This window comes from Syngnathus floridae, chromosome 2 (genome assembly GCF_059516105.1).
Source record: "Syngnathus floridae isolate MCC-2025c chromosome 2, RoL_Sflo_1.0, whole genome shotgun sequence".
Lineage (NCBI taxonomy): Eukaryota > Metazoa > Chordata > Actinopteri > Syngnathiformes > Syngnathidae > Syngnathus > Syngnathus floridae.
Genome location: NC_142414.1, coordinates 21,822,301 through 21,847,966, shown reverse-complemented (window position 1 = coordinate 21,847,966; position 25,666 = coordinate 21,822,301). Strand labels below are relative to the sequence as shown.

General features: G+C 46.4%; 1 protein-coding gene across 9 annotated transcripts in view; it reads left to right on the top strand.

Moving 5' to 3' along the window:
* The window catches only part of rerea (arginine-glutamic acid dipeptide (RE) repeats a), a 118,760-nt gene extending 111,179 nt beyond the window's left edge, over positions 1-7,581 (top strand). For 5 of the 9 annotated variants that reach the window (XM_088399084.1, XM_088399095.1, XM_088399091.1 and 2 more), the window contains exons 16-21: positions 66-179; positions 260-1,620; positions 2,102-3,120; positions 5,402-5,545; positions 5,740-5,908; positions 5,992-7,581. In XM_088399084.1, coding sequence (XP_088255210.1) covers positions 66-179; positions 260-1,620; positions 2,102-3,120; positions 5,402-5,545; positions 5,740-5,908; positions 5,992-6,025 — 2,841 coding nt within the window. In that variant the 3' untranslated portion in view covers positions 6,026-7,581. Of the gene's footprint in view, positions 1-65; positions 180-259; positions 1,621-2,101; positions 3,121-5,371; positions 5,546-5,739; positions 5,909-5,991 lie in introns of all 9 variants that reach the window. The other 4 variants (XM_088399111.1, XM_088399130.1, XM_088399102.1 and 1 more) reach the window with 2 other exon arrangements.
* Positions 7,582-25,666: the final 18,085 nt, after the last annotated feature.

Below are 25,666 nucleotides of genomic sequence, written 5' to 3'. Positions count from 1 at the left end.
AGCAGACAGCCTTCAACTTGTTTCTTGAATATCTAATCATGCCTGTCCATCTGTGGCCCCAACAGAAGATTAAAGAAGAGGCTCCTTCACCCATGAAGAATGCCAAACGGCAGAGAGAGAAGGGAGCTTCGGACACGGAGGAACCCGAGCGGGCCTGTGCCAAAAAGTCCAAAACACAAGTGAGTTGCGCTAGTTGTTTGTCTCATCCGTATGTGCATGAACCTCTGGGGCTCATGATTCTCTATTTCCTCCTCCTCAGGAGCTCAGTCGACCAGACTCCCCCTCCGAGTGTGAGGGAGAAGGTGAGGGCGAGGGTGAGAGCTCCGATGGACGCAGTATCAATGAGGAGCTCAGCAGCGATCCTAAGGACATTGACCAGGACAACCGTAGCTCTTCTCCAAGCATCCCCAGTCCCCGCGACAATGAGAGTGACTCGGACTCTTCTGCCCAGCAACAGCAGCTCTTGCAGAGCCAGCACCCTCTGGTCATCCAGTGTCAGCCAAGCACCTCATCAGCTGCTCCCCCTGCACCGCCACCGCCTCCTCCCGCAGCCTCGGCCCCTTCACTGCCCCCACAGGTCTCCCCTACGGCGGCCTCCGCCTCTCTGCCACCTCAAGCGGGCCCCATGGCTCTCATCCAGTCGGGAGCCTCCCTCCATCCTCAAAGGCTCCCCTCTCCGCATTCACCACTGACTCAAGCCCCACCTCCAGGTCCCCCGGTGCCACCGCCGTCATTACCCGGCTCGCATCACAGCCCCATGCCGCATCCGCTGCAGCCCGGCCCCCCGCACATGCCTCACCCTCACTCGCTGCCTGCCCAGGGCTTCCCTGTCAGTCAGTCTCAGGTCCCGCCCCCGCCAATCTCAGGCCAGTCGCAGCCAAGGCCGCACACCCCGCCCTCTCAGTCGTCTTCTCACAGCGGAGGACAGCCTCCCCGGGAGCAGCCGCTTCCACCTGCCCCTATGTCAATGCCTCACATCAAGCCCCCACCGACAACACCTATCTCCCAGATCCCCACCCCACAGTCCCACAAACACGCGCCGCACGTGTCGGCACCTCCATTCCCGCAGATGCCTTCCAACCTGCCTCCGCCTCCCGCCCTCAAGCCCCTCAGCTCGCTATCCACCCACCACCCTCCGTCGGCGCACCCGCCTCCGCTTCAGCTCATGCCTCAGGGGCAGCAGCTTCAGCCTCCCCCAGCGCAGCCTCCGGTTCTCACCCAGTCCCAAAGCCTCCCTCCATCATCCAGCCACCAGCCTCCTTCAGCTCCTCCGCTGCCGCCCTCTGTGGGGGCGTCGCACCCCAATGGGCCGCCACAGCTGCCCTTCTCCCCTCATCCTTACAGCACAGTTCTACCTCCAACTGGCCCCTCCGCGTCCTCATCAAACTCTATGCCGGGCTTGCAACCTGTATCTTCCTCCGTCCCACCCTCCTCCATCTCCATGCCGCTCCCTGCGTCCGTCGCTTGTGGCGGCTTGGGCACAGGGCTCCCGCCCGTTCACATCAAAGAGGAGCCGCTGGACGAGACGGAAGAGCCTGAGAGCCCCCCGCCCCCACAGAGAAGTCCTTCCCCCGAGCCCACCGTCGTCAACACGCCGAGCCATGCCAGCCAGTCTGCACGGTATGCTTTCCTCTCCACTCCAATGCAGATTTTGATACGATATGGTTGCATCGCACAAGCTCAGATTTTTTCATATTACTTTGGCAATGACTCGGAACGTGTGCGACAGCAGTTAGTCTTTAGAATTTACTGTTCTTCAACCTCAGTCATTTCGAGCCACAATTGGCTGCTGGCTGGAAATTATGTAAGAGGAGCAGGAAGATAATCTCCGTTGGAATGTTAGTTTGTATTTTGTGTCCTTGAGTGCTTCTGAAACTGCCAGGCAAACGAATGCGAATAGACGCAATCGTTCAGAGTGGAATATTTTATTTGAACGCAAGTAAAGCTGTTTATTTGTATTTTGGTGGTGTGCCAACGAGGATAAACTTGATGAACAAAACAACACAATCAACGTTTATGGATTGACCAGCGGGGATTGAGGTGGGCTAGTTCTGTCACTGCTCCTAATCTTGATTTTATTTCCTTTTGTTTGTGAACACAGGTTCTACAAGCATCTGGACCGCGGTTACAACTCATGCGCAAGGACCGATTTCTACTTCACTCCTTTGGCCTCGTCCAAACTGGCCAAGAAACGAGAGGAAGCTGTGGAGAAGGCCAAGAGAGAAGCAGAGCAGAAAGTGCGGGAAGAGAAGGAGAGAGAGAAAGAGAGGGAAAAGGAACGGGAGAGAGAGCGGGAACGAGAAAAGGAGGCCGAGCGAGCAGCGGTGAGTTGGCGTGCTTGTTTTACTTTGGGGCCATTTCCTTGTGAACGCTTTGGAAACACGGATGCTCTCGCCTCACAGAAAGCCTCCTCTTCGGCCCACGAGAGCAGAATGGGCGAACCGCAGATGGCCGGGCCCGCCCACATGCGTCCCCCCTTTGACGGACCCCCCACCACTATTGCAGCCGTGCCTCCGTACATCGGGCCTGACACCCCTGCCCTGCGCACCCTGAGCGAATACGCCCGCCCTCACGTCATGTCCCCCACCAATCGAAACCACCCCTTCTTTGTGTCCCTCAACCCCGCAGACCCACTGCTGGCCTACCACATGCCCGGCCTCTACAACGCCGACCCGGCCATGCGGGAGCGCGAGTTGCGAGAGCGGGAGATGCGCGAGCGGGAGATTCGCGAGCGGGAGCTGCGGGAAAGGATGAAGCCCGGTTTTGAGGTCAAACCTCCCGAAATGGACACGCTCCACCCTTCCACAAACCCCATGGAGCACTTTGCCCGGCACGGGGCCATCACGTTGCCTCCCATGGCCGGCCCTCACCCTTTCGCCTCTTTCCACCCGGGCTTGAACCCGTTGGAGCGTGAGCGGCTGGCCCAAAACCTACAGCTGAGGCAGGACATGAGCTACCCGGAGAGGCTGGCGGCGGAGAGACTCCACGCTGAGAGGATGGCCACCGTGGCCAATGACCCCATCGCCAGGCTCCAGATGTTCAACGTCACGCCGCACCACCACCAGCACTCGCACATCCACTCCCATCTGCACTTGCACCAGCAAGACCCCCTTCACCAAGGTAAAATAAAGTCCTGCTTATACACAAACATTACATCCCATTCTCAAAGTATTTTCAAAGCGTTTTCTTTTGGCCTAAACTTTTAAATGCACAACTTAATTCGTTGACTGTTTCATTAACTTTGTGCACAACTAGCTGTTCTCCAGCTCCATAACTTCTGCAAAATTCACAACAGATATTTCATTCATCAAAAGTTTCAAAAACATCCAACTGGAGTTTGGAGTTTTGAGGTCAAATTTAGATCCCCGTAAAGGTCCCAGGTCTCCTCATTTGACACTGATTCGCAATGTAAAATATTCCTCACGACATCTTCTCAATGAATGGGTTAATTCATGTTCTAGCTAGATTTACTGTATTTTAAAGCCCTAGAGACATCCCTTTTTTTTTTTTCAATTAGAACGGAATTTGATAGAATGTATAAAGAGAACACATTTGCCGCATTGGAAATTAAAAATGGACACCGATTACTAAGAATAAAACTAAAATTAAATGCCAGTTTATCGATCGGGTTCCGCACGCAGCCACACTGGTGGCGCCATTACTGTGACGTCACAAGTTGTACATCCGGATCTCAACAAACCCAAACAACATGGCAGATGATAGCGACAGCTCCGTTTCTAGCGGCAATATTAGCATCATTTTATCCGTTTCAGAAACCTCTTTTGACGCAGAATATGATGAATCTAGCAGTTCACTTGGGCTGAGCTGAGCACGTTTTCTGAATTGTGCCCCTCCCGTCACTCTGGTTAGGTTGGCATAGTAAAAAGTGCTCTTGGGTGCTTTAGAGTGCCGAGTTGATCTCGGCACATGAAGAAATGACCACACGCAACGTGTGGTTTAGGTTTTTTGCGCTTTTTTAATTTTATTGCTTAAATCGCATTTTATCGACGAGCTGAGCACGTTTTCTGAATTGTGCCTCTCCCGTCACTGTGGTTAGGTTGGCATAGTAAAAAGTTCTCAGGGGGCTTTAGAGTGCCGAGTTGACCACTGCGCATGAAGAAATGAACATCTGCAGCGTTTGGTTTAGGTTTTAGGCACATTTTTAATTTTATTGCTGAAATCGCATTTTTTCGACGAGCTGAGCACGTTTTCTGAATTGTGCCCCTCCCGTCACGCTTCGACATACTTTTCAAAGTCTCAAAGTCTCCTTTATTGTCAATTCCTCCGCATGTCAAGACACACAAAGAGATCGAAATTACGTTTCTCACTATCCCAGGGTGACAAGACAGAGTTCACAACGCACATACAAGTAAACAACACAGGAAAAATAAAACAAGAAGTCAACATCAAGAGTGATAGCACGCTAGCCGCTCCCGATGCACAGCAGGGTCCGGAAAGATGACAGTCAACCAGGCCACTGTGAACACGAGCACACAGCAGGCACGCACTGTCAGGTTCGTGGATCCTATCAGACGAACGCAACCCATCTTGTCGTCCCGCAAACGAACGTACGCCAGGAGAATGGAAGGCACGGCTGGGCGAGCTGGGTTGGCCGCAAGCCTGGCCCGATGTCTCTGCGCTGGCCCCTCTTCTCTTTTTGTTCACATTCACTGAAGCTAAACGCGTACAACTTGAGACGTCATGAGACTTCACTTCCGGCTGGCGGCTCGGTGCAGTCAAACTAGTCTGCGCGGCAAATTTAAATTATATTTTTCAGAGCAACAGTTTCCTTTTCGTTGTTTCGATCGTCAGTTTATATTTGTAAGCCCATAAGCTAACTAAAACCGATTTATACATATACCGGTGTCTCTGGGCCTTTAATGTTGGTTATTATAGTCATGACATTGACATTGTTTCAGATAAAATTTACATCACTCATATTTTCATTGACCTCTTTTATTATGACTTATTGCAAAGTCTGCCCGGTTCAAAAATTATAAACTAATTATTATAGTTTGTGATTTACAAACAAAATCAGAAAAATGTGTATTCCAAGCAGTCATGATGCTTCCTTTGAAAATCACTGCAAGTGATAATTAATGATAGTGCTTAGACCTAAGGAGTTGTATGGAACATATTGTTTTAAACACTTATTTTTTAGTTGCCTTCAAATAAATACAGATAAAGATAATGTTTTGAGCTGATGAAATGATTTTGTTTTCATAGTAGAATGTTTTAGCTTCACTTTGCACTGCTTTTCTGTACAGTAACAATAAGAGGCAAAACAAAGTAATGGCAATGAATAACAATTTGTGACTTTGTATGTTGAATTCCCATGTTACCTTGAACGTAAGGCTCTGACACCCAGCAGGTGGTGGTGAATGTCTTGTGTGTCCTCCAGGTTCGGCGCCCCACCCCCTGGCCGTAGATCCCCTGGCAGCCGGACCGCACCTGGCTCGCTTCCCTTACCCGCCCGGCGCCATCCCCAACCCACTCCTTGGACAGCCGCCGCACGAACACGAGATGCTACGCCACCCGGTCTTCGGTAGGCAACTCTTAACCCCTCATTAGGGTACAGTCAAAGAAGCCTAACTCGCTGACCCAACTCATTCAAAACTAAACAAATGCACCTTTCATCAAAAAAAAACAAAAAACATTTCCTGCAATTTTGCAAGCCTAAGTAAGGCTCGCATGTAGCCAATTCATCAATCAGGATGTTGAAATGTTTGTTGCGCGCAGGAGCTCCGTATCCGCGGGACCTGCCCCCGCCTATGTCGGCAGCCCACCAGCTGCAGGCCATGCACGCCCAGTCGGCCGAGCTCCAGAGGCTGGCCATGGAGCAGCAGTGGCTCCACGGCCACCATCACATGCACGGAGGTCCGCTGCCCGGCCAGGAGGACTACTACAGGTCAGGCCAGAAGCAATCGTAGATTCTTTTCTGCACAATCACTCTGTCTCACACGTCTCGTGCCTTTTATTTTTGTCCTTCAGCCGACTGAAGAAAGAGAGTGACAAGCAGTTGTAACGTGTTGAGGGAGCTGGCAGGAAGCTGAAGAATGCAAAAAGGCCAAGTGGATCCTATGCTTTATATTTTTATCCCCCCCCCAAGACATTTCTTTGGTATATAGCCAGTAAACGTGACACAACATTCTGAAGACTCCTGCATGATAAGCTTCCCTGACATCTTTGTGTAGGTGCTAGAACAAGAAGACACACTGTGCTTATCCAAAAAACAATGTGGCCGCTTATGGAAAATAACAAGTGCTATCTTAAATTCAACATTTATTTTAATACGTTGTTGTTGTTTTTTTTTTTTAATCATTTGAAAAAGAGCTACCGCATGGAGTTTTTTTTCTTCCTTTTTTGGAATTTGTAAATAGTATATATAAACATATGATGATTATAATTATTATTATTATTACTAGGTGTGGACAAACCAGTTGTTTCAACATCCGCTGCAGTTGTGTTGATGCATTATCCCTTGTTTCAGAGGGGAGCACCATGGCATTATTCTTCTTATGATTTGAGCCATTTGAATTGTGACCTTGGTCTGACATTGCCGTGTTAGATTTAGTCCCAAGTAGCCCATGTGATGGTCCCCGCCCCGACCCAAAACCTGTCACACCCACTCATCACACACACACACGCCAGCTTTTTCAGAATGTGTCAACGCGGCATGTTGACCTTGAGACTTGAAACACTTGAAGCTTCAATTCATCCACGATGACAACTACAACGGACATTTGCACTGACATTTATTTTTATCCTCTCCCACCATTGTCATTTAAGCCCAATACAGCAACTAATATAAAATGACCTTTTTCTCAACAATTTGGACAGTGCCAAAAGTCTCTTTTTTTTATGCTAGGTGAATTTTATATATCACAGGAGCCCCGTAGGACTTTTAACGGTGGCGTCCTCTCCCGTCATGTTCACTGTGCTCTGCCAACATGCGACCATCAGGAAGCGTACGTGTGCATATGATTGTGTGTATGCTTATGATCGTGTTTGATTGTGTGCGTGTGTGTGTCTCACACTATTGTGCGCTTCAAGTTTTCCAACTCGATGCACGAAGACTGTTTGACTTGTCATGGATTTCAACAAAACTGTGGCTTATTCGTTTTTTATGATTTTCTTTTTGCCAAATGAAGAAACTACTCGCATTTAAATGACCATGTCATAGTTCCTCGGAGCACTATTTTTATGTTTTGCAAGCAGAAAGTCTTCTGACCTTCTCTTACTGACGCACTCTTCATCCTCCCGTCCTTTCCCAAGCGTCCTTTGCCTTTCCCGCCCTGTTTTTGTGTCTCCAAACCTTTGGTGTCCAGTGTTGTCAATGGTTTAGCTTCTCGTTTCAAAGCGGCAGCAGCAGAATGTCCGTTCTGACTGCCGAGATTTCTATATATACTGGTATCTTGAAGCTTATTGTATATATGAGTAGTCGCCATGGGATGACACAATGTAAACAAAAAGTAGAAAGAATAAGACAAATTGTGAGTCCTGTGTTCTCTCCATTTGAGTATTTTGTAATTTTTTTGAAAAATTTGTGGAATTAAAATAAACTTCTAAGTTACACCACAATTTATGACTCAAATTTGAATTGGTGACATATTACTAGTGAGGGTAACAACAATATCTATATTTTCTACTACGAGTTGGATCTTATGACTGACTTTGTATGACAAGGAGGGGTTGCCAATCACATTAATTCTCCAATTTCATATTCCCTGTTTGGCATGCACAAACTTGGTCAATAAAGCTCATTCTGATGACTGTAAAGAAATTTTAGGGTTGACTTAAAGTCAAACACTAGGCGCCATACCCAATAAGGCACCCCAACTGTGTGTGTGCGTGTGGCACAGTTCCACTATATGACTGATGTGTTATATTTCATTATGTTTACATATTTGTTTTTTGTATTTTTGTTCATTAAAAAACATTTTAGTGGTATTTTGTTGGAGGGGCTGGAACAGATTGATAACATTTCAATTCATTAATAAGCTTGTTCACAGAACAGAGTCAAGTGATTAAGTCACCACTGTACAATGAAACTATTTGGAGCGTAACAAGCTGAAATTTCTTTACGATTCTTTCACTGAGTCTCTTCTGATTATACCCCATTTAACACCTGAATATTAAATTCTTTGCTCCATGGGGAACTTATTGGAATGCGGATCAAGAATGTCTCGTTTTCACCTTCCTTCACAAGGCCTGAGCTTTTGAAAATGAGCTCTCGACAGCAGGTAGCAAATCTGCGAGCTGGATATTACGCCGCAGTGGCATAACAACGTCTAAGCCGTGCTAAGCTGAAAGAAACTTTCCTGATATCACGACGGGGAGTGATGAACCCGCAATCTAATGCTACCCGCCGCCATGGCAGCCTTTTTTTGGCTCTGACTGTACTCCTGCTCTGAAATGCCTTTCCTCAAGCAAATGGAGGCTGGCTGTTCTGTCCTCGCAGTGAGGAGGTGCTGCTTGCTGTTACCGCCGCCGCCGCCTCAGTTCCTCGTGATTAGACAACACAACGTCAGGGCCAAGCGCTGGCTGGTTGAATAATTCATCTCCCCTCCTCCTCTTCCACGTTGGGGATGGAGCGACTGCGACTCGTGTCAAGTCAAATCCCTCTCATGACGCTGTGTGTACCCCTCAGGCGGTCATGCAGGGATACATCAACTCAAACACACACACACAAAATGTACCAGTTGTGTCTGAACCGCAGTATCATCCCGCCGTCTTTCCCACATTGCGTGCTACTCGGAAAAGCCGCTGTGTTCTTTCAGCAGGTAGCAGCCGCCATGTTTCTCAAACCGTGTTGTTGAATCAGAGGAAACGTGCCTCTGCTGTTTTTCTGAGCTAGATAATAACACAACACGCTTTAGAGAGGCTCACTGCTGATTTCCAGCTCGGCCTATTTAGACTGTCTCCCACCGAGATTGGAGCAGCTGCTTTTGCAAACTCGGGAACGTAGTGGTTATGTGAACTGTCGCTTTGTTAAGTGAGTGCCTCTGTGGAAATGTGATGCTCGCAAGTCAAGGTAATTCAACAAATACAAATTGCAGGGACACTAGAATACATTAATGTGCCTTTTTTCCAGGAATGGGGCCAGTTTGTGCATTTCAGCAGCCCTGCTAGGAGGAAACGAGCATTTATATTTCTAGCAAAGGTTTGACGTGATGTTTCCTGTAAAGTGATAACTACACAGGGGAAGTTGCAGGATGGTAAAATACTTAAATTGCTACCTTGCACTCTGGCGCACATTCCCTTATAAATCTGTGTCTGTTCTATTGTAGCCATGGAAACATACGTCATGTCCTAAAAGTAAACAACTTTTGGCCCAGAATTGAGCCAGAAGTGTCTCTGCTGGGCCTATTCTTTGTCTTCCTGCAACTCCTTCTTTAGGAGCTTCCAGCTTTGCCCTTTCAGTTCTTGCCTTCCCTTCTGCTCTTCCAGTCCTTATTTGAGCTCTTTCTCTTGTTCTTCCTCCTCGTGCTACAGCTCATTTCTTCAAGGCTGCTGAACTCACTTCTCAGATGCATTTGTTTGATAGCTACCCAGCCATTTTCATTTGCTATGACAGTCATTCTATTGCCATGTAACATTGTTCACTGTGCGTGTGTTTGCGAGAACGCCTGCTATGTGTTGGGACCTGGTCTACAATTCTCATACGTCAAATAATATCTTGCTCCAGCATTCCCATCCTAGCCTGTGTCCTCACCCGTATGTCAACCGAGTGTGGTCACTAGCCCGCTTCGTGCATTCCTCACCCAGCAGATCTCACGAACTCCCACGCACTCCTCTTCCTTCCACTCCTCCTCGTCTTTCTCCTCTTTCTTTCTGTTGGTTGATTTTGGAGGGAAGAGACCGCAAACGAAGCAGACAGGCTTAGTTCAATAAAGCGTAGCAGGTTGGCTTGTTGGCAGCAGGCGAGACTTGCAGGCTCCTCTTTAATGCCTTGTCATAAAACATGCAGCTGGCAGAGACTTCACGTTCAATGAGGCGGAGTGTCCTCCTGAATGTTTGTGTGTTTTTTTAATTCAAGACATAGATGTTTTTTACGAATGCACAAAATGAGCTGTGCATGAACATCACCTTGTTCAAAGAACAAAACCAACACAATGCATGAACTCGCAACAAATTACATACTGGCAAATCAGAAGCTACACGACACAACAGGTTTGTTCGGACCTCCTCAGTGGGGGCTCTGTCGAACCCCTGAGGCCATCTCACCGAACCCCTAGGGTTCGATCAAACCCAGGTTAAGAAACCACTGGTCTATGCCATTGGTTGCCTTCAGTCCCACAGTCTCCCATCATACTTTGGGTGTCATACCTGCCGTGGGAGCTTCATAAAGGCCGCTTGTCATAAATCGATCAGAGCCTGTACATCTTCTCCCCCTCCACAATTTCCTCAGCTCAGTCTACGGCCTGTCAGTTAGCCACCTTTTGCAATAATACTGCTGACACACCTGGGGGTAGGCATGGCATGGTAGTGGGGGGCTGCAGAAGGTACAATGAGCCCCCCCTTCCTAGCTTGTTTGTGTAATGGCTGTGCAGGTGTGATAGATGGCATTGCCAAAACATTTAGCCGCTGCACCGAGAGGCTGTCCGCTGTTTCTTGACTCAGATGGATTGGCCATTGTTTGGTCCCTCTTTACCTCCAAGTTGTAATTTAGCTCCAATGTGAGGCCATGGAGGACAGTGTGCGTGCAATGCTGCCTGATAAATCCACCACATTGAAAAGTTCTTGTGGGCACCAAAAGAAGATATTTGAATCTATTTTAGCCCTTTTAAGCACCCTTGAGCTACATTGTAGAATTTCTAACTGGTGAGGGATACCCTGCCTCCCATTCCAATTCAGTTGGAATAGGCTCAGCTCACTGTGGATCCTCATGAGTGTTAGAAACTGCATGGTTGTCAGCCGACCCAGGACACACACACCATAGACAAGCATTCACAATTGAGACTAGAGCAGTACAAGACCATGTACTGTAAGGCTTTTTTTATGGAAAAAGTCCATGTATAGTAAAGCTTTTTTTTAAATGAATAAAGACCATGTACATTAAAGCTCTTTTTAGGATGAGAAAAAGACCATGCATGTATAGTAAGGATTTTTTTCTATGGAAAAAAAAAAAGACAATGTATAGTAAACCTTAACCTGAACAAAATGAGTGGAGTAAAAAAAAAAAAACAAAAAAAACATGATTTGCATGACTTTCTTTAGTGAAAAAATGACCATGGAATGTGAGCACTGTTCGGAAAGTTAATTTTCTACACCAACTATTTCAAAGTTCAGTTCAAAAATTTTAAAAATAACTTAAGTTCATAGTTCATAATTGAAATTTTATTACCTAACTTTATTGTTCCAAAAATGAAAAGTTCATAGTTTTCTTCATTCAATCAAAAAAAGAAAAAAAAAAAAAAGTTGCTCTGAGCTGTTACTCTCTGGCATTTTCTCATTGTTTTCACCCATTCCATTACCCCTAGCATCCAGGTGCTTTCACCTTACAAGAGAAAATTACTTGAATTGTCTTTTTCTTTATTGAATTGAAGAATGTGCAAACACAAACAATCTGCTGAAAGTGCCAGACTAAGGTTGGAAACAAAGGATGTAGCAATGAAATAGCAATGTGCAAAACATTTAAAGTAACATTCTATTTGCTTTAACTAATTTTTGTTTTGCAGTGAATGTATTTCTTAACTTGTTTGCCCAAAGAACCCAATGTGATTGAAATCATAATACATCACATTTTGCATTATGCGTCAACTTTTGGCAGTATGTTCATTGCTCTGCAGCAGCCTGGAGGTGCTAGGAGGTGTTCCAGTTGATGGTTTATCCCCAAGCTAAGCCCCCACCACCACCAGACAGCTCCTGCATCCCCTCTCCCTGTAAGCCTTCCCCTCCGGTGGCTGACTGGCTGCAGATTTAATGGACTTAGCAGCTGTTGAGGAAACACAACGAGGCCTTGCGGCATATGCTCTGCTGACAACAAAGAACAGAGACACACGCGTACACACCGTAAAGTATGCTGCCACAGAAGCTATAGTTGTCCATTAAACTAACTTGCAACCCGTTTTCCTTCACTTTCTTATGTTATACATTCTTACATATGTGCTGCATTCTTATATAGTTGTCACTGCAACTATGATCGGAGGTGTACGTCTCGGTGTGCCCTGCGATTAGCTGGCAAACCAGATCAGGGTGTCCCCCAAACTAGACTTGTGCACGCCCGCGACCCTCTTGAAGAGAAGTGGTTTGGAAAATGATTTAATTAATGATTCCTAACTCGTGTGCCATTGGAATTATTAGTACGTGTATATTATAAGAAATTATTGCACATAATTTACATTCATATTTTAAAATTCAAATTATATCTAACCTCATCTTCAAATTACGTACCCCAACCATTTCTTTTAAAACTGAGATGTGGCTCTTGACAGTAAAAGTTTGACCATGCCTTCTTTACCTAACTGCATTGATACTGGGTTTAAAATTTGGTGTATACAGCCCTCTAGTGGATGATTGCCTGATGAGAGCTCAGCATCAGCTGTCATGCGATCTTTGGATGCTTTAAGGCAGTGTTTCCCAACCTTTTTTCATTCATGGCACACCTTTTCATTGGAAAAAATATCGAGGCACACCACCAACAAAAATCTGTTAAGTGTTACACCAGCTTCTATATTAAAATCAGTTATATTACAACAAAAGACGTAAAGTTCTATTCCTATATATGTTTGAAGAGTCGAATAATTGAATACAAATAAATACTAAATATTCTTTAAATTGTATTTCTTTTGTAATTGAAAGTGACAGTTTTTGAAAAAAGGTTTTAGACAGAGTAAGGAATAAACTATTGAGAGTGATTGTGATCAAAATCCAAAAGAATCAATATGGCTTTGTTTACTGTTTTAGACTAGCTTTATAAGATATTGCAACATTAAGAAGAAAGTCACTTTTAAAGACGCTCTGCTGTTCTGACAGCGGCTGAGTGGCTATCACAGTCGAGGTGTCGACAGTCGACTTGACTGTGTATTTTACGTTGGTGAAATATCCAAGCCATTTGGGCTCCTAAAGTGATTGGTTCTTTTTTCGGTTCATATGACTTCAACCAGTAGGTGTCGGTAATGCGCATTGAAGCTGGTGCCACCGCGCCGTAAATCAAAACGAAGAAGACAATGACGTAACTTCCCGTTCACCAACTGAACGGAGTGAACGAGTCAGTGAGTGAGTGATTTGCATTTCCAGTTGATCGCCTGAACGGCTCAGTGAGGGAACGAATCCTGACTTTCCCGTTCGCGAACGAGTTAATGGGTGAACTGCCTTCCCGTTCATCAACGGATCAGTCAGTGAATGTGTTGCGTCTCCTGGCGTGAACTATGTAAGCCAGAATGGCGATTTACGATTTGTCAAGGAAAGAAAGAACCACACACTGAAACACCACTTCTTTTATGCACGTTTTCTCCAAGCTAACGGCTAACTTTATTGCATAAAGGGATGCGCCGTTATGCACCCAAAGATTATGCTTCTCTTTGGGTAATCTTGATTTTATAACACATGTAGTAGTTTTTAAATAACGTGTATGCATATATACGCCTAAATATTGTTATCCAATATATCTACTGCAATTTCACAATTCGATTGCTCGTTTGAAATTTACTTTTATTATTATCATTTCAATAAACATTTATGCTAAAACTTGTCTGGTGTTTTATTCCTTGTTTTTATATTCGCCAATTAAAACATAAAAATCAGACATTTGGTTCACTGCTTTATATGACAACATGTGTAGGTACACTTCATGGACACTTCAATAGATACACTACACGAGGTAAAAAAAAAAAAAGAATAAATAAATAAAGGGTTAATTGCACAATAAAAGCACATCCAAGCATTTTCTCACAACTGGGACCGAACCAAGATCTTGCTGACTGAGAGCCCACATCACTAACCAGTCGACTGTTTAGACATGACAGGTTATGGTCGACTGCACTGTTTTGTACTAGTGGTGTGCATCACAGGCCAATAGGGAAAAAGCTTAAGTGAAAGTGAAAAGTGCCACACCCGCCCTCACCCCCATCTCCTGATTGGCTGTTTGAGCTGTGACATCACTTGGACACTCTATTAGGTACACCGCCATTTTCAAGTGTACCTAATAACAGGCCACTTTATTAGGGAAACATCATGGTCAAAGGTCACAGGTGTCAAGCTCTAGCCCTCGGGGCCGCGTTCCAACATGTTTTCCAAGTGACCCTCGTTAAGTGCACCTGCGTGAAAAGTTTTTGGTCACTTTCACGTTCCGCAGGAGCTAAAACTTTTCACGCAGGTGCACTTAATGACGGAATCACACGGACACTCCATTAGGTACACCGCCATTTTCCAGTGTACCTAATAAGGGGCCACTTTATTAGGGAAATATCATGGTCAAAGGTCACAGGTGTCAAGCTCTAATCCTCGGGGCCGCGTTCCAACATGTTTTCCAAGTGACCCTCGTTAAGCGCACCTGCGGGAAAAGTTTTTGGTCACTTTCACGTTCCGCAGGAGCTAAAACTTTTCACGCAGGTGCACTTAACGAGGGAATCACACGGACACTCCATTAGGTACATTGCCATTTTCAAGTGTACCTAATAACAGGCCACTTTATTAGGGAAATATCATGGTCAAAGGTCACAGGTGTCAAGCTCTAGTTATCGGGGCTGCGTTCCAACATGTTTTCCAAGTGACCCTCGTTACGCGCACCTGCGTGAAAAGTTTTAGCTCCTGCGGAACGTGAATGTGACCAAAAACTTTTCCCGCAGGTGCGCTTAACGAGGGTCACTTGGAAAACATGTTGGAACGCGGCCCTGAGGACTAGAGCTTGACACCTGTGACCTTTGACCATGATATTTCCCTAATAAAGTGGCCTGTTATTAGGTACACTTGAAAATGGCGGTGTACCTAATGGAGTGTCCAAGTGACGTCACAGCTCAAACAGCCAATCAGGAGGTGGGACTGAGGGCGGGTGTGGCACTTTTCACTTTCACTTAAGCTTTTTCCCTATTGGCCTGTGATGCACACCACTAGTACAAAACAGTGCAGTCGACCATGACCTGTCATGTCGAAACAGTCGACTGGTTAGTGATGCGGGCTCTCGGTCGGAAAGATCTTGGTTCGGTCCCGGGTGTGAGAAAATGCTTGAATGTGCTTTTATTGTGCAATTAACCCTTTATTTATTTATTCTTTTTTTTTTTTTTACCTCGTGTAGTGTACCTATTGAAGTGTCCATGACGTGTACCTACACATGTTGTCATATAAAGCAGTGAACCAAATGTCTGATTTTTATGTTTTAATTGGCGAATATAAAAACAAGGAATAAAACACCAGACAAGTTTTAACATATTTGTTTATTAAAATAATAATAATAAAATTACATTTCAACCCAGCAATCCAATGTGAAATTGCAGTAGATATATTGGATAACAATATTTAGGCGTATATATGCATACACGCTATTTAAAAACTACTACATGTGTTATAAAACCAAGATTACCCAAAGAGAAGCATAATCTCCCCGTAATTGCATAACGGCAATAAAGTTAGCCGATAGCATGGAGAAAACACGCATAAAAGAAGTGGTGTTTCAGTGAGTGGCTCTTTCTTTCCTTGGCAAATCGTAAATCGACATTCTGGCTTACATAATTCACGCCAGGAGGGAGGCGCAACACGTTCACTGACTGATCCGTTGATGCACGGGAAGGAAGGCAGTTGACCCATTGACTCGTTCGCGAACGGGAAAGTCAGGATTCGTTCCCTCACTGATCCGTTCTCGTGATGAACTGGAAATGCAAATCATTCACTCACTGATTCGTTCACTCACAGATTCGTTCGTTGTGAACGGGAAATGCAATTCACCACTCGTTCGTGAACAGGAAGTTACGTCATTTTCTTCTTTGTTTTGTTTTACGGCGAGGTGGCACCAGCTTCAATGTGCATTACCGGCACCTACTGGTTGAAGTCATATGAACTGAAAAAAGAACGAATCACTTTAGTAAATGATTCGTTCACTCACGTTCACTGAAAACAAAATCGTTCTTTTGAACGAATCGTTCACTCACGAGCCAACACTAACGGCAGCACACAAATAAACTGAGTATGTGCCGATGCCACAACATGAAATCCCAAGATTCTCCGATTTTACACGCATGCACGATTAGCAAGTGGCTGACCAGGCCTTGCGCTAACTGACCTGTGGTTTGGCGATCCTGTTTACAATGCGCTCGGTATTTAATGTTGGACAATTTCCCACGGCACAGCTGAACATCTCTCACGGCACACCAGTGTGCTGGTTGAGAAACACTGCTATAAAACACTAACCCTAGTTCTAACCCACTAACCCATCCATCCATCCATCCATCCATCCATCCATCCATCCATCCATCCATCCATCCATCCATCCATCCATCCATCCATCCATCCATCCATCCATCCATCCATCCATCCATCCATCCATCCATCCATCCATCCATCCATCCATCCATCCATCCATCCATCCATCCATTCATTTTCGGAACCATTTATCCTCACAATGTTCGCTTGCGTGCAGGAGCCTATCCCAGTGGTCTTTGGGCGGTAAGATGGTTACACCTATAGAGACTGGAAATTATGTCATTGTAGCCTTGAGGTGCGCTGTAGGTTTGTGGTCGCTTGATGGCGCCAGACTCAAATGTTGTTCTTACCCTCTGCATGGCATGAAGAGAACCGAGGAAACAGTAAATAGCACTGGTAGTGAATGAGCGAAGTGGTGAGGGACGGACAGATGGACAGAGGGACAGAAACAAACAACCATTCACAGCCATTTATGTCTACGGAGAATATGGAGTGGTAGATCGGCCTGCCATGCATGTTATTTTTTGGGATGTGGAATGAAACCAGAGTACCTGGAGAAAACCCACGCAGGCACGGGGAGAACAGGCAAACTCCACACAGGGAGGGCCGGAGCTTGAATCGAACCTGCAGCCTCTGAACTGTGGCGCGGACGTGCTAACCAGTCTCCCACCATGTCGCCCCATTTGCAATCACCTGGTTTTAATTTAGAAAAGAATGATCAACATTTCTGCCACATTTCCTGACATGTTACCAAAACTAGTAGATGAATCATACTGATACCTTTGTGTGTGTGTAAATTTTCTACACAGTCAAAAATGACCTTTGTGGAATAAAGGGATGGAAATAAACCAGTTTGCAACCTGGTTGTGTGCTGTGTGGTGTTGGTCACCCTGTAGAGCCATCAGAACAAAGTTAGCCATTTTGTCCTTGTCGTGTGTAAAATCATGTGTATCAGGCCTTTTGACATTGCATCCTATGTGGAGCTCTACTTTCTGATTTTAGTGCTTAAATCTCTCCATTGCATGTGTGTGTGTGTGTGTGTGTTTGTGTGTGTGCGTGTGCGCGTGTGTGTGTGTGTGTGTTGCGGATGACGCCGTTTTCCTGAGGCTGATCACCACGCTCTTCCCCACGTCCTGTTTTTGTCTGCGCCGCCGTCTGTGTGGAAGTTGTGTGGGCACCCTCTGGATTGCCTCACCGCTGAAGCATGCCGGACCCTGTTATCCGGCTATCCATCTGTCTTATTGATTTTCTCCCGCGTCCCCCATCAACACCCCCCTCTCACCCCCACCCTGTAGAGTTTCATCTTTCCTACACTTTTCTGTTGGGCGAGAGAGCGAGAGGGAGAAGGGGTGAGATCAGAGAGGAGGGGGATATTGGGGGGGCGGGGGGATCTGGCTTCTGTAGGATGGGTGGAAGAAGTTTGGGGAGGGTGGTACCTAGCTTTGACCAAGGATAGAGAGAGAAAGACAAGACTAGAGTAGGATCTCTCTCTCTCTCTCTCTCTCTCTCTCTCTCTCTCTCTCTCCCTCTCTCTCTCTCTCTCTCTCTCGCTCTCTCACTCCCTCTCTCCCTCCCTCCTTCCCATGGGAGCATCCTCCCTCCTCCTCTTCCTCCTCCATCTTGCTCTGAGGCGCCTCTACAACACACGCTCCACTCGCCACTGCCCCCCCCCCCCCCCCTTTCCTCCTCCTCCTCCCCTTCCTCCCACAGCCTCCCGCTCCGTCCTCCCGCCCGCCCGCCTGCCTGCCGTCTCTACTTCCCGGGGGGCCTGGGCAGTGCTGGCGGCGCAGTCGTGATTTGCAGGAGATTTGTCTAAGTGAGAAGCAATTAGTGCGCCTAAGCACTGCTAATGTATGCATGCTGGGGCAGCCTTCCCGCCCCCCTTCTCGTCTGTGCCAGGTCCGGGCCAGCTCTGCGTCCTGCTCTCCCTTTAGCACTTTTTTGTCTTGAGCCATCACGTTGTTTTCTCCTTCTTGTGACCTTGTGCGCTTGGATTCTATTAGCATGCGACAATTAGTGCACCAGTCATGCAGAAATGAAATGTGACATGTTGTGTTGGGGTTTCTACCATTATCTGTTTATATGCAAAGTTTAGATAAGCTGCCACTATACCTCAAATTATGTTACTTGTATTGTTCCAGCATACATGCACGGGAGGATGATGCACTGACTGGTTGAAATAAGTACACCTCCACCACTGTAGGTGACGCTAAGCATCGTTACAGCTTAACCTCTTTGGCAAAACACAATCTGTTCAGGGGTGTTGTTTTGATGTCAAAGTGGATAAGTTACTTATTAATGTCACCTAGCAATTTTTAAAATAAAAGAAGAATTCCCATCCTTAGCGTATCACTCAGTAGCAAGTGGTGGGATTACTGGAGCTAACTCTTAGATAGGTATAAAATAAACTCAGTCCCACTGTAATGCAAAGCATGAAAACATTACAGACGTCAACCACTCTCCCTTTTAATCACATGTGAGAAGCATATGGCAGCTAGGCAGTCGGCATGTCGCTAGCTAGAGGCTTGCATAAGAAAGTAGTCTGCAGCTTCATTCAGAGCTCCTTCTTGGCTCGAGCAGAGGACCAATAGATGCACTCAAAATGTATGACATCATAGAAGACCCAAATTAAAGTTCTTTACTATAAGTTACAAGCTATCGGAAATGGCAACAGTAAGCGACCGCTTACCAAAATAAAACGGATTGCTCTAAACTTCAATTAATATACTACATATAAAAAATAATTGGGCTCAGTCAATGACAGAAATGACACAGAAACACTGGCTAATCCAATACAAATTACTCAGATACCACCAGAGTCTTTTCCACTTCAAATATGTCCATGTGTCATCTATCCATTATCCAAACCGTTTATCCTCATGAGGGTCGCGGGCGTGCTGGAGCCAGCTGACTTTGGGCAAAAGTGAACTGGTTGCCAGCCAATCACAGGGCAAACATAGACAAACAAGCATTCACACTCACAATTGCACTTAAAGACAATTCAGAATGCCCTTGCATGTCTTTGGAATGTCAAAGTCAAAGTCAAAGTCTCCTTTATTGTCAATTCCTCCGCATGTCAAGACACACAAAGAGAACGAAATTACGTTTCTCACTATCCCAGGGTGACAAGACAGAGTTCACAACGCACATACAAGTAAACAACACAGGAAAAATAAAACAAGAAGTCAACATCAAGAGTGATAGCACGCTAGCCGCTCCCGATGCACAGCAGAGTCCGGAAAGATGTGAACACGAGCACACAGCAGGCACGCACTGTCCGGTTCGTGGACTAATATGACACGCAGCTGTTTTGAATTGCAAAAAATATATACATATATATCCTTTAAAAAACAGGTAGTTTTCCTTGGACTAACCCAATATTTTGGCTTTCTCTGGCACCATGTCACAGACTTTATGTTGACCTTTGGCCCTCGTCTTCACATGGTTCCAGGCATCATTTGACTGCACTAATCCATCCATACCCTGGAAGCGCAACACATGTTCGGGGCTTCTTCCGCATAGCAACATGGAGCGTACAAGGCTGGTAGGAGACCCTTTTGAAACAAGGGGGAAGCCTCTGTCTGGTGTGACCGCCCCAAGATGAACTTTGCCCTCTTTGTGCGCGTTGACTCTTTCTTACTCAGACAAAAACAAGATTAAGTCAGCTGGTCTTGATGCTGGGCTGACTGCCTTCCAAACGGGAGCTGGCGTGGGCCGTGGGTGGCTTTGGAACCAGGCGCTCGTTAATTAAAGATGGGCTAATTACCACTGCTTCTTAACCGGGCTTTTACGGCGCTGATAAGAGGATAATCCTGCAGTGAAAGGCAGTGATCGTAGTGGTCCCCTCTAGACCGGGCCTCCTGCTCAGCTGGGCTGCAGAAAAAAAAAACTCACGGCAACAACAACCCCCCCACCTCCTTTATTTTGCCATGCTTCTTTAAAGGGGGCCATATAGAATATTCAAGCAGTCTGCACTTCAGTGGAGTAAGCCTGCATGAAAGACTCAAAGATTTAGCCATTGCTTGTTAGGCGACGGCTTTTGGAGGATCCTTTCAAGCTACATCAACTTACTAAGTTCAATTTGGTTAAGAAAGAAAAGGGCCGATTGTTCCTTGTGTGGAAAAACTAACATGGAATATTCTATTTTGAGCAGCGTGGAAACGACTGTGGCTTTTCTGCGGGACGGTTAGCAAGGAAGGATCCACTATACGTCCCCAACACATTAGAATCCCTTGAGCTCATTTACTGGAGATTCGCAGCAGTGCCGACACACATACATATTACACGTGTCGGCTCGCATGTAAATAATCACATTTACAGTCCATCTCGCAGTCACATGACTGAAAGGTTGCACGACCCGACTATCGTTCACGTGTCTCTAACCCATATTTTGTCACGGGGAGTTGGCCATTAGCGCTTGCTGGGCTTTTCCCATATGCTTGGACGGCACAGATCTATAATTCAGGGGTGGCAGATGTCCCCATGCATTATGCATGAGTGCCGTTCCATGCCACGCTAGCGAGCCAGCCAGTTGGAGAAGCATCGCAAGGTCTTTGCATATAGCAGGACTCCTCAATGTTGACCTTTGGAGTGCCCCTTCCGTGCAAATAGGTCACTTTTCATGTCAGAGCTCACTTGTCTTTTTAGCGTGCAGGCAGAAAAATCAGATTAATAAGGTGTTCGTGTAATTTCTGACAAATGTGGGCTTGGAGAAGAAAATTGTCTTAATTATAGATTCAGCTCATTTTTATTATTGCAACACCATTTCAGTTGGGATGACGTCTTTTGGAAGCTTCAAACCTTTCGAATCTACTCAATTATGAAAGCGCCAGCTGTAAGGCTCACAATTTCAAACACTTTTTCAATCAATAGGGGGCAGTGCATCACCTAAAAGTCGGGATTCCCAGCTCTCCTCTGAAAAAGGCGGAAATGCCAACTTCCCTGGCATGGACTGAGGGTGAAAATCTCCATTTAGCAGAAAATTTATGTTCCACTCTGTCACGCTCACAAGCTTTGGGTCGTGACTGAAAGAATGACATCACTGTGGCTTGAATGAGCTTCCTCTGGGTGGCACGTCTGGACTGCTGCTCCCTCATGCCGTCACAGGATGTAAAGAACTGGCAATTGTGTGTCGTCCCAGTTTCCCCGACTCTGCCGGGCCAACAACTCCAAAGAGAGACACCCGGGGCCATGAACATTGACACGGGCCTCCGTCATGCCTGCAGCTCCGTTTGTTACACTGCCCAGGCTGGATTTACAATGCATGTCTCAGTGCCCAATTACAATTTAGTGCGGATATCTGATTTGCAAATCTAATTTCAGACTTCCCTGGACAGTGGTTGGCAGGTCTCTATCCTATACAAAAAAGTCAGTTGGGTAAAACTTTCCCCTCTACAACAATTTTCAATTGTCCACAGATGCCACAGGACGCCAGCAAGGTATTATTTGTCTTATTAAACAGGCCGATTGCCTCCCTTCACTTCCCCTTAGTTCCTTGGCACCGAGATGCCGCAAAATGAATCTTTTAGCCCTTAGTTAGGGGCTTGGCCTGAGCACAAAAACAGTGAAGATGTGAATTTTCCCCCAGAAATTCAACGACTGGTCTATAAATTGCTTGCTGAATGGCCAGGCGTGAATATATGACAGAAATCCTAATGGAATATTAGGGCTCTGAGGTCTGCAGACTCGGATCAATTAGTGGAGCCCAGAGTTCAAAGCAAAGATGATGAAGCGGCATCAAGATCCTCATCATGCTTTATTAGAGGCAGAGAGAGCGCACAGGTTGGAATATTCCTGCCGTTGTGTGGTGGAGGAAGCGGTTGCGTGTGTGCTGAGGCGTCTGCACTGTAAATCACACCTACATACCTGGAGGAGACGGCAGCTTTGTACGCTGCTAACCTCAAAGAGTGGGAGATAAAACACACACACACATGCATGCACACGCACACGCACACGCACACACACACACACACACACACACACACACACACACACACACACACACACACACACACATAGGACTAAGATCACAAGCTGCCGCCAGCGCAAAGCCTGTCCGGCGCTGAACTAGCAACCCGATACCTCCTCCGGAGCCTTGTGGACGGGCAGAGTGGGTGTGGGAGCAGGCTTCCATAAAGTCTGTCCCGCCGGTTGGCAGTAACCTGAGCTCCAAGCAGACAGCCGCGGTGCCTCGCAGTCAGGAACTGTGTGTGTGCGTGTGTGTGTGTGTGCGTGTGTGTGTGTGTGTGTGTGTGTCTGAGCGTGCACACACAGAGACATGCTGTCACACGTTGGGATGAGGCATATGTGCGTGTAGTAGACAGACCAACTTTCTGTCACCCAACTTACATCATTTCAAAATGTCTTCCATTTTCGCCTTCTCTCTCTCTCTCTCTCTCTCTCTCTCTCTCCCTCTAATTTTGAGGACACTAGCTTTCCCCTCCAACCCCTCCCCCCTCCCTTTTACCCTCGGCGAGCTTCGACGTGACCGCCATCCAAAACATCTAAGACGTCAGCAAGCAGAAAAACTGCCTTCAGCTGCCATATTGCTCGCTGTGGCTGCCAGAATGCTGGCCTTTATGGCCGCGCACGCAGTGTGTTTGCAGAGGGACCGCGGAGGGGGGGCGGCGATAGGCCGAGGGTGACGGACGGCGCTTGCCTCTGGGCTGGCAGAGGGACAGGAACCCCCCCCCCCCCCTTCCCCCCCACATCTGCGTTTGCGGTGGGTGAGGAAGTTAACTGAGCCACAGCAGAGCCAAGATTCTTTCCCAAGATATTGACAGGTTGGAACCTGAGGGCTCCTGCAGGATAGGAACACACTGCCAGAGGCTTGCTTCGCTCACCGCACCGCTTGCCCGCCTCGCAGGGAGCGGCATGAGCGGGAGCAAGGGATGAAGGGGTGAGTTGGAGGCAGGCGTGATGGAAAGAGTGGGTGAGCCACGGGTCTCATGGGGATGAGTTGGACGGTTGCATAGTGGTGACGTTCGGGTGATGTTCATTACAGCCCAGTGTGATGATTCACAACAGGCAATGCCTTTAAAAGGACATTCATGTCATATTTGATGAAGAATAGTGGTCCATGTCGAGAGATGGTGGCCCCTTCCATCATATAAGTTACCCATTCCTGGTTTGCACTATGAATAAAGGCAATTGTCTTTTTTTTTTTTTTTTTATCACTGTTTGTAGCTGGGTTCAGTCTGTATCCCTCAGCATGCATATAGCGGGTGTTCACTAAGATGTTTAAGCGGCGGCTGTACTGCCATCATTGCGTAGCGCTGCAATGGGGCAAAAATATAGGTCCTGACGTTCAGGGTCATTCGCCATGGTAACAGCTGACCAGGTCAAAAGGTGAGTGGCTTAGCTAAGGAGGGTGCTGGCGGCTGTTTGTTGATTTTTCGATAGCGATGACCCTGACCTTCACACAAATCGATACCGCCTCCTTAAACTTTCATTCGTCCTTGTTCACACTCACACCAGACAGATTGGAAAAAATGGAGCCTTGGCTAGATAGGAAACAGTACGCTAAAAATACGATAAGGTGTGTGTGTGTGTGTGTGTGTGTACTAGTATGGAAATGGAAATCTTAAGTGTGATTTAATGCTTGAAATGAACTTTTGTTCTTGGAATTTAAACTTTGTGCAAATGGAGGCGCATGCTCTTGCTGGAAGACGTATCAAAACTGTGGCTGGAAACACAACACATTCAACACACAGACCAAGACGAAAGTGGCGCGCACACACATACTGACAATTGGGCCACAATTGAGCATTTTCCCTCCTGCGATCAAAGTCCCGATTTTCGGATGTCTCTATTTCTGAATGGTTCCCTTGTGGTCTTCCAAATCGTCCCAATCTGCAAGACATTTTTGTCTTCTAAAAAACGGGACTTCCCAAAAAACGTTTCTTGGTGTTTTAGTGCATCATTAAGCGGGTTTGTGTCAACCCAAAGATTGTTCTGGGTGCTGTGCATGTGAGGGAGTCGTTCCAATACAGGAAATCCTTTTCAAACGCTCTTTCCTGTCACTGTGTCTTCCTCTTCATTGCAGTGATTTTGCTTTTTTGTCTTTCTATGCTTTGACACCCTCGTTACTACTTTTGCTACCCATAATCCCGTGTGTGACCTGTGAGCTTGCTGGGCTCTTCTGTAGCGCTACAAGGCTTCGTTTTGCGAATTTGCCAAATTTTGGCCTGGAATCCTCCATTTGCTTGGATTTACTGCCAGGTATTCTAAATCTTTATTTGCCATTGCTGTTTTCTCATTTAGCTTTCGGAGCAAAGTCAAAAGATCACAAATATGATGTCATCGTCCTCTCATGTTGATCGTCAAGCTTTTTAGCCAAACTAGACGTGATTTTTAAATTTGTCTTTCATGTGGTTTGTTATGTGTTTGTGCGTGGGTCTCTAAGTCACGCAATGGATGGTCTCCAGGTTTCGGCTTTGGTGGCGTTGGAAGAGCTGCATCGTGGCCGGCTGGCCCTGCGTGAAGCAGCAGCACAGGAAACGCGTCAAGGCGCTGGGAGCTAAATTAAACCAGATGTCTGACGTTAGCTGCCGGAGGATTCTCGACGTGGAATTGGAGTGTCAACTGGGGAAGTTTGCTTCCGCCAGCTCTTTTGCGCTTGCTCTGAGCTTGTCGTTTGTCTTCAGCTTATTTGTCTGGTGAGACTAATGAAGAAAAAACACACCAACAAACTTACATATATAGTACATGAAAAACCTCTGGTTGTTCTGTGTGGAATTCAACCAAGATGCACAAAAAACTTAGCGGTTGCATGATGGATGCATACTGTGTCAGACATGGACTCTCAAGTACCAGTTTTTCTCCTCAAGATCAGGCTTCGATGCCAAATCAGTTCCAGTCAATATTCCCTCCATGTCCACTGTATAGTTCATCATCAAATACAGTGCTAGCATGATTATAAATATTGTAGCATCCTGACAGAGGCCCTGAGATGCTGCTTCTTTCCAGAGAGTTTATTAGGAATCAACAGCAAACCTGCTCATTCGTCCCAAGTGGAGCTCCAAGCTTGTCCGTAGCTGAGTCCAAAGCTGCGTCCTCCAAAGATAAATTTCAAGGCCACATAACGCAACTTCTGTGGCACCTCGACCGCATGCCAGTCTGCAAACTCAAGCGGCCTTCGAATCTAGCCTTGAAATCTGGCCTTGGTTTCCATGGTGACTGGCGCTGGGCGAAGGCTCCTTTTGAGCACACTATTTCGCTTCCCGGGTCTCCACCAAAAATCAAGCAACAGTCACGCTCTCAACCGCTCATGCGTACGCTGCATTCAGGGACCTAAAAAATGTAGGAA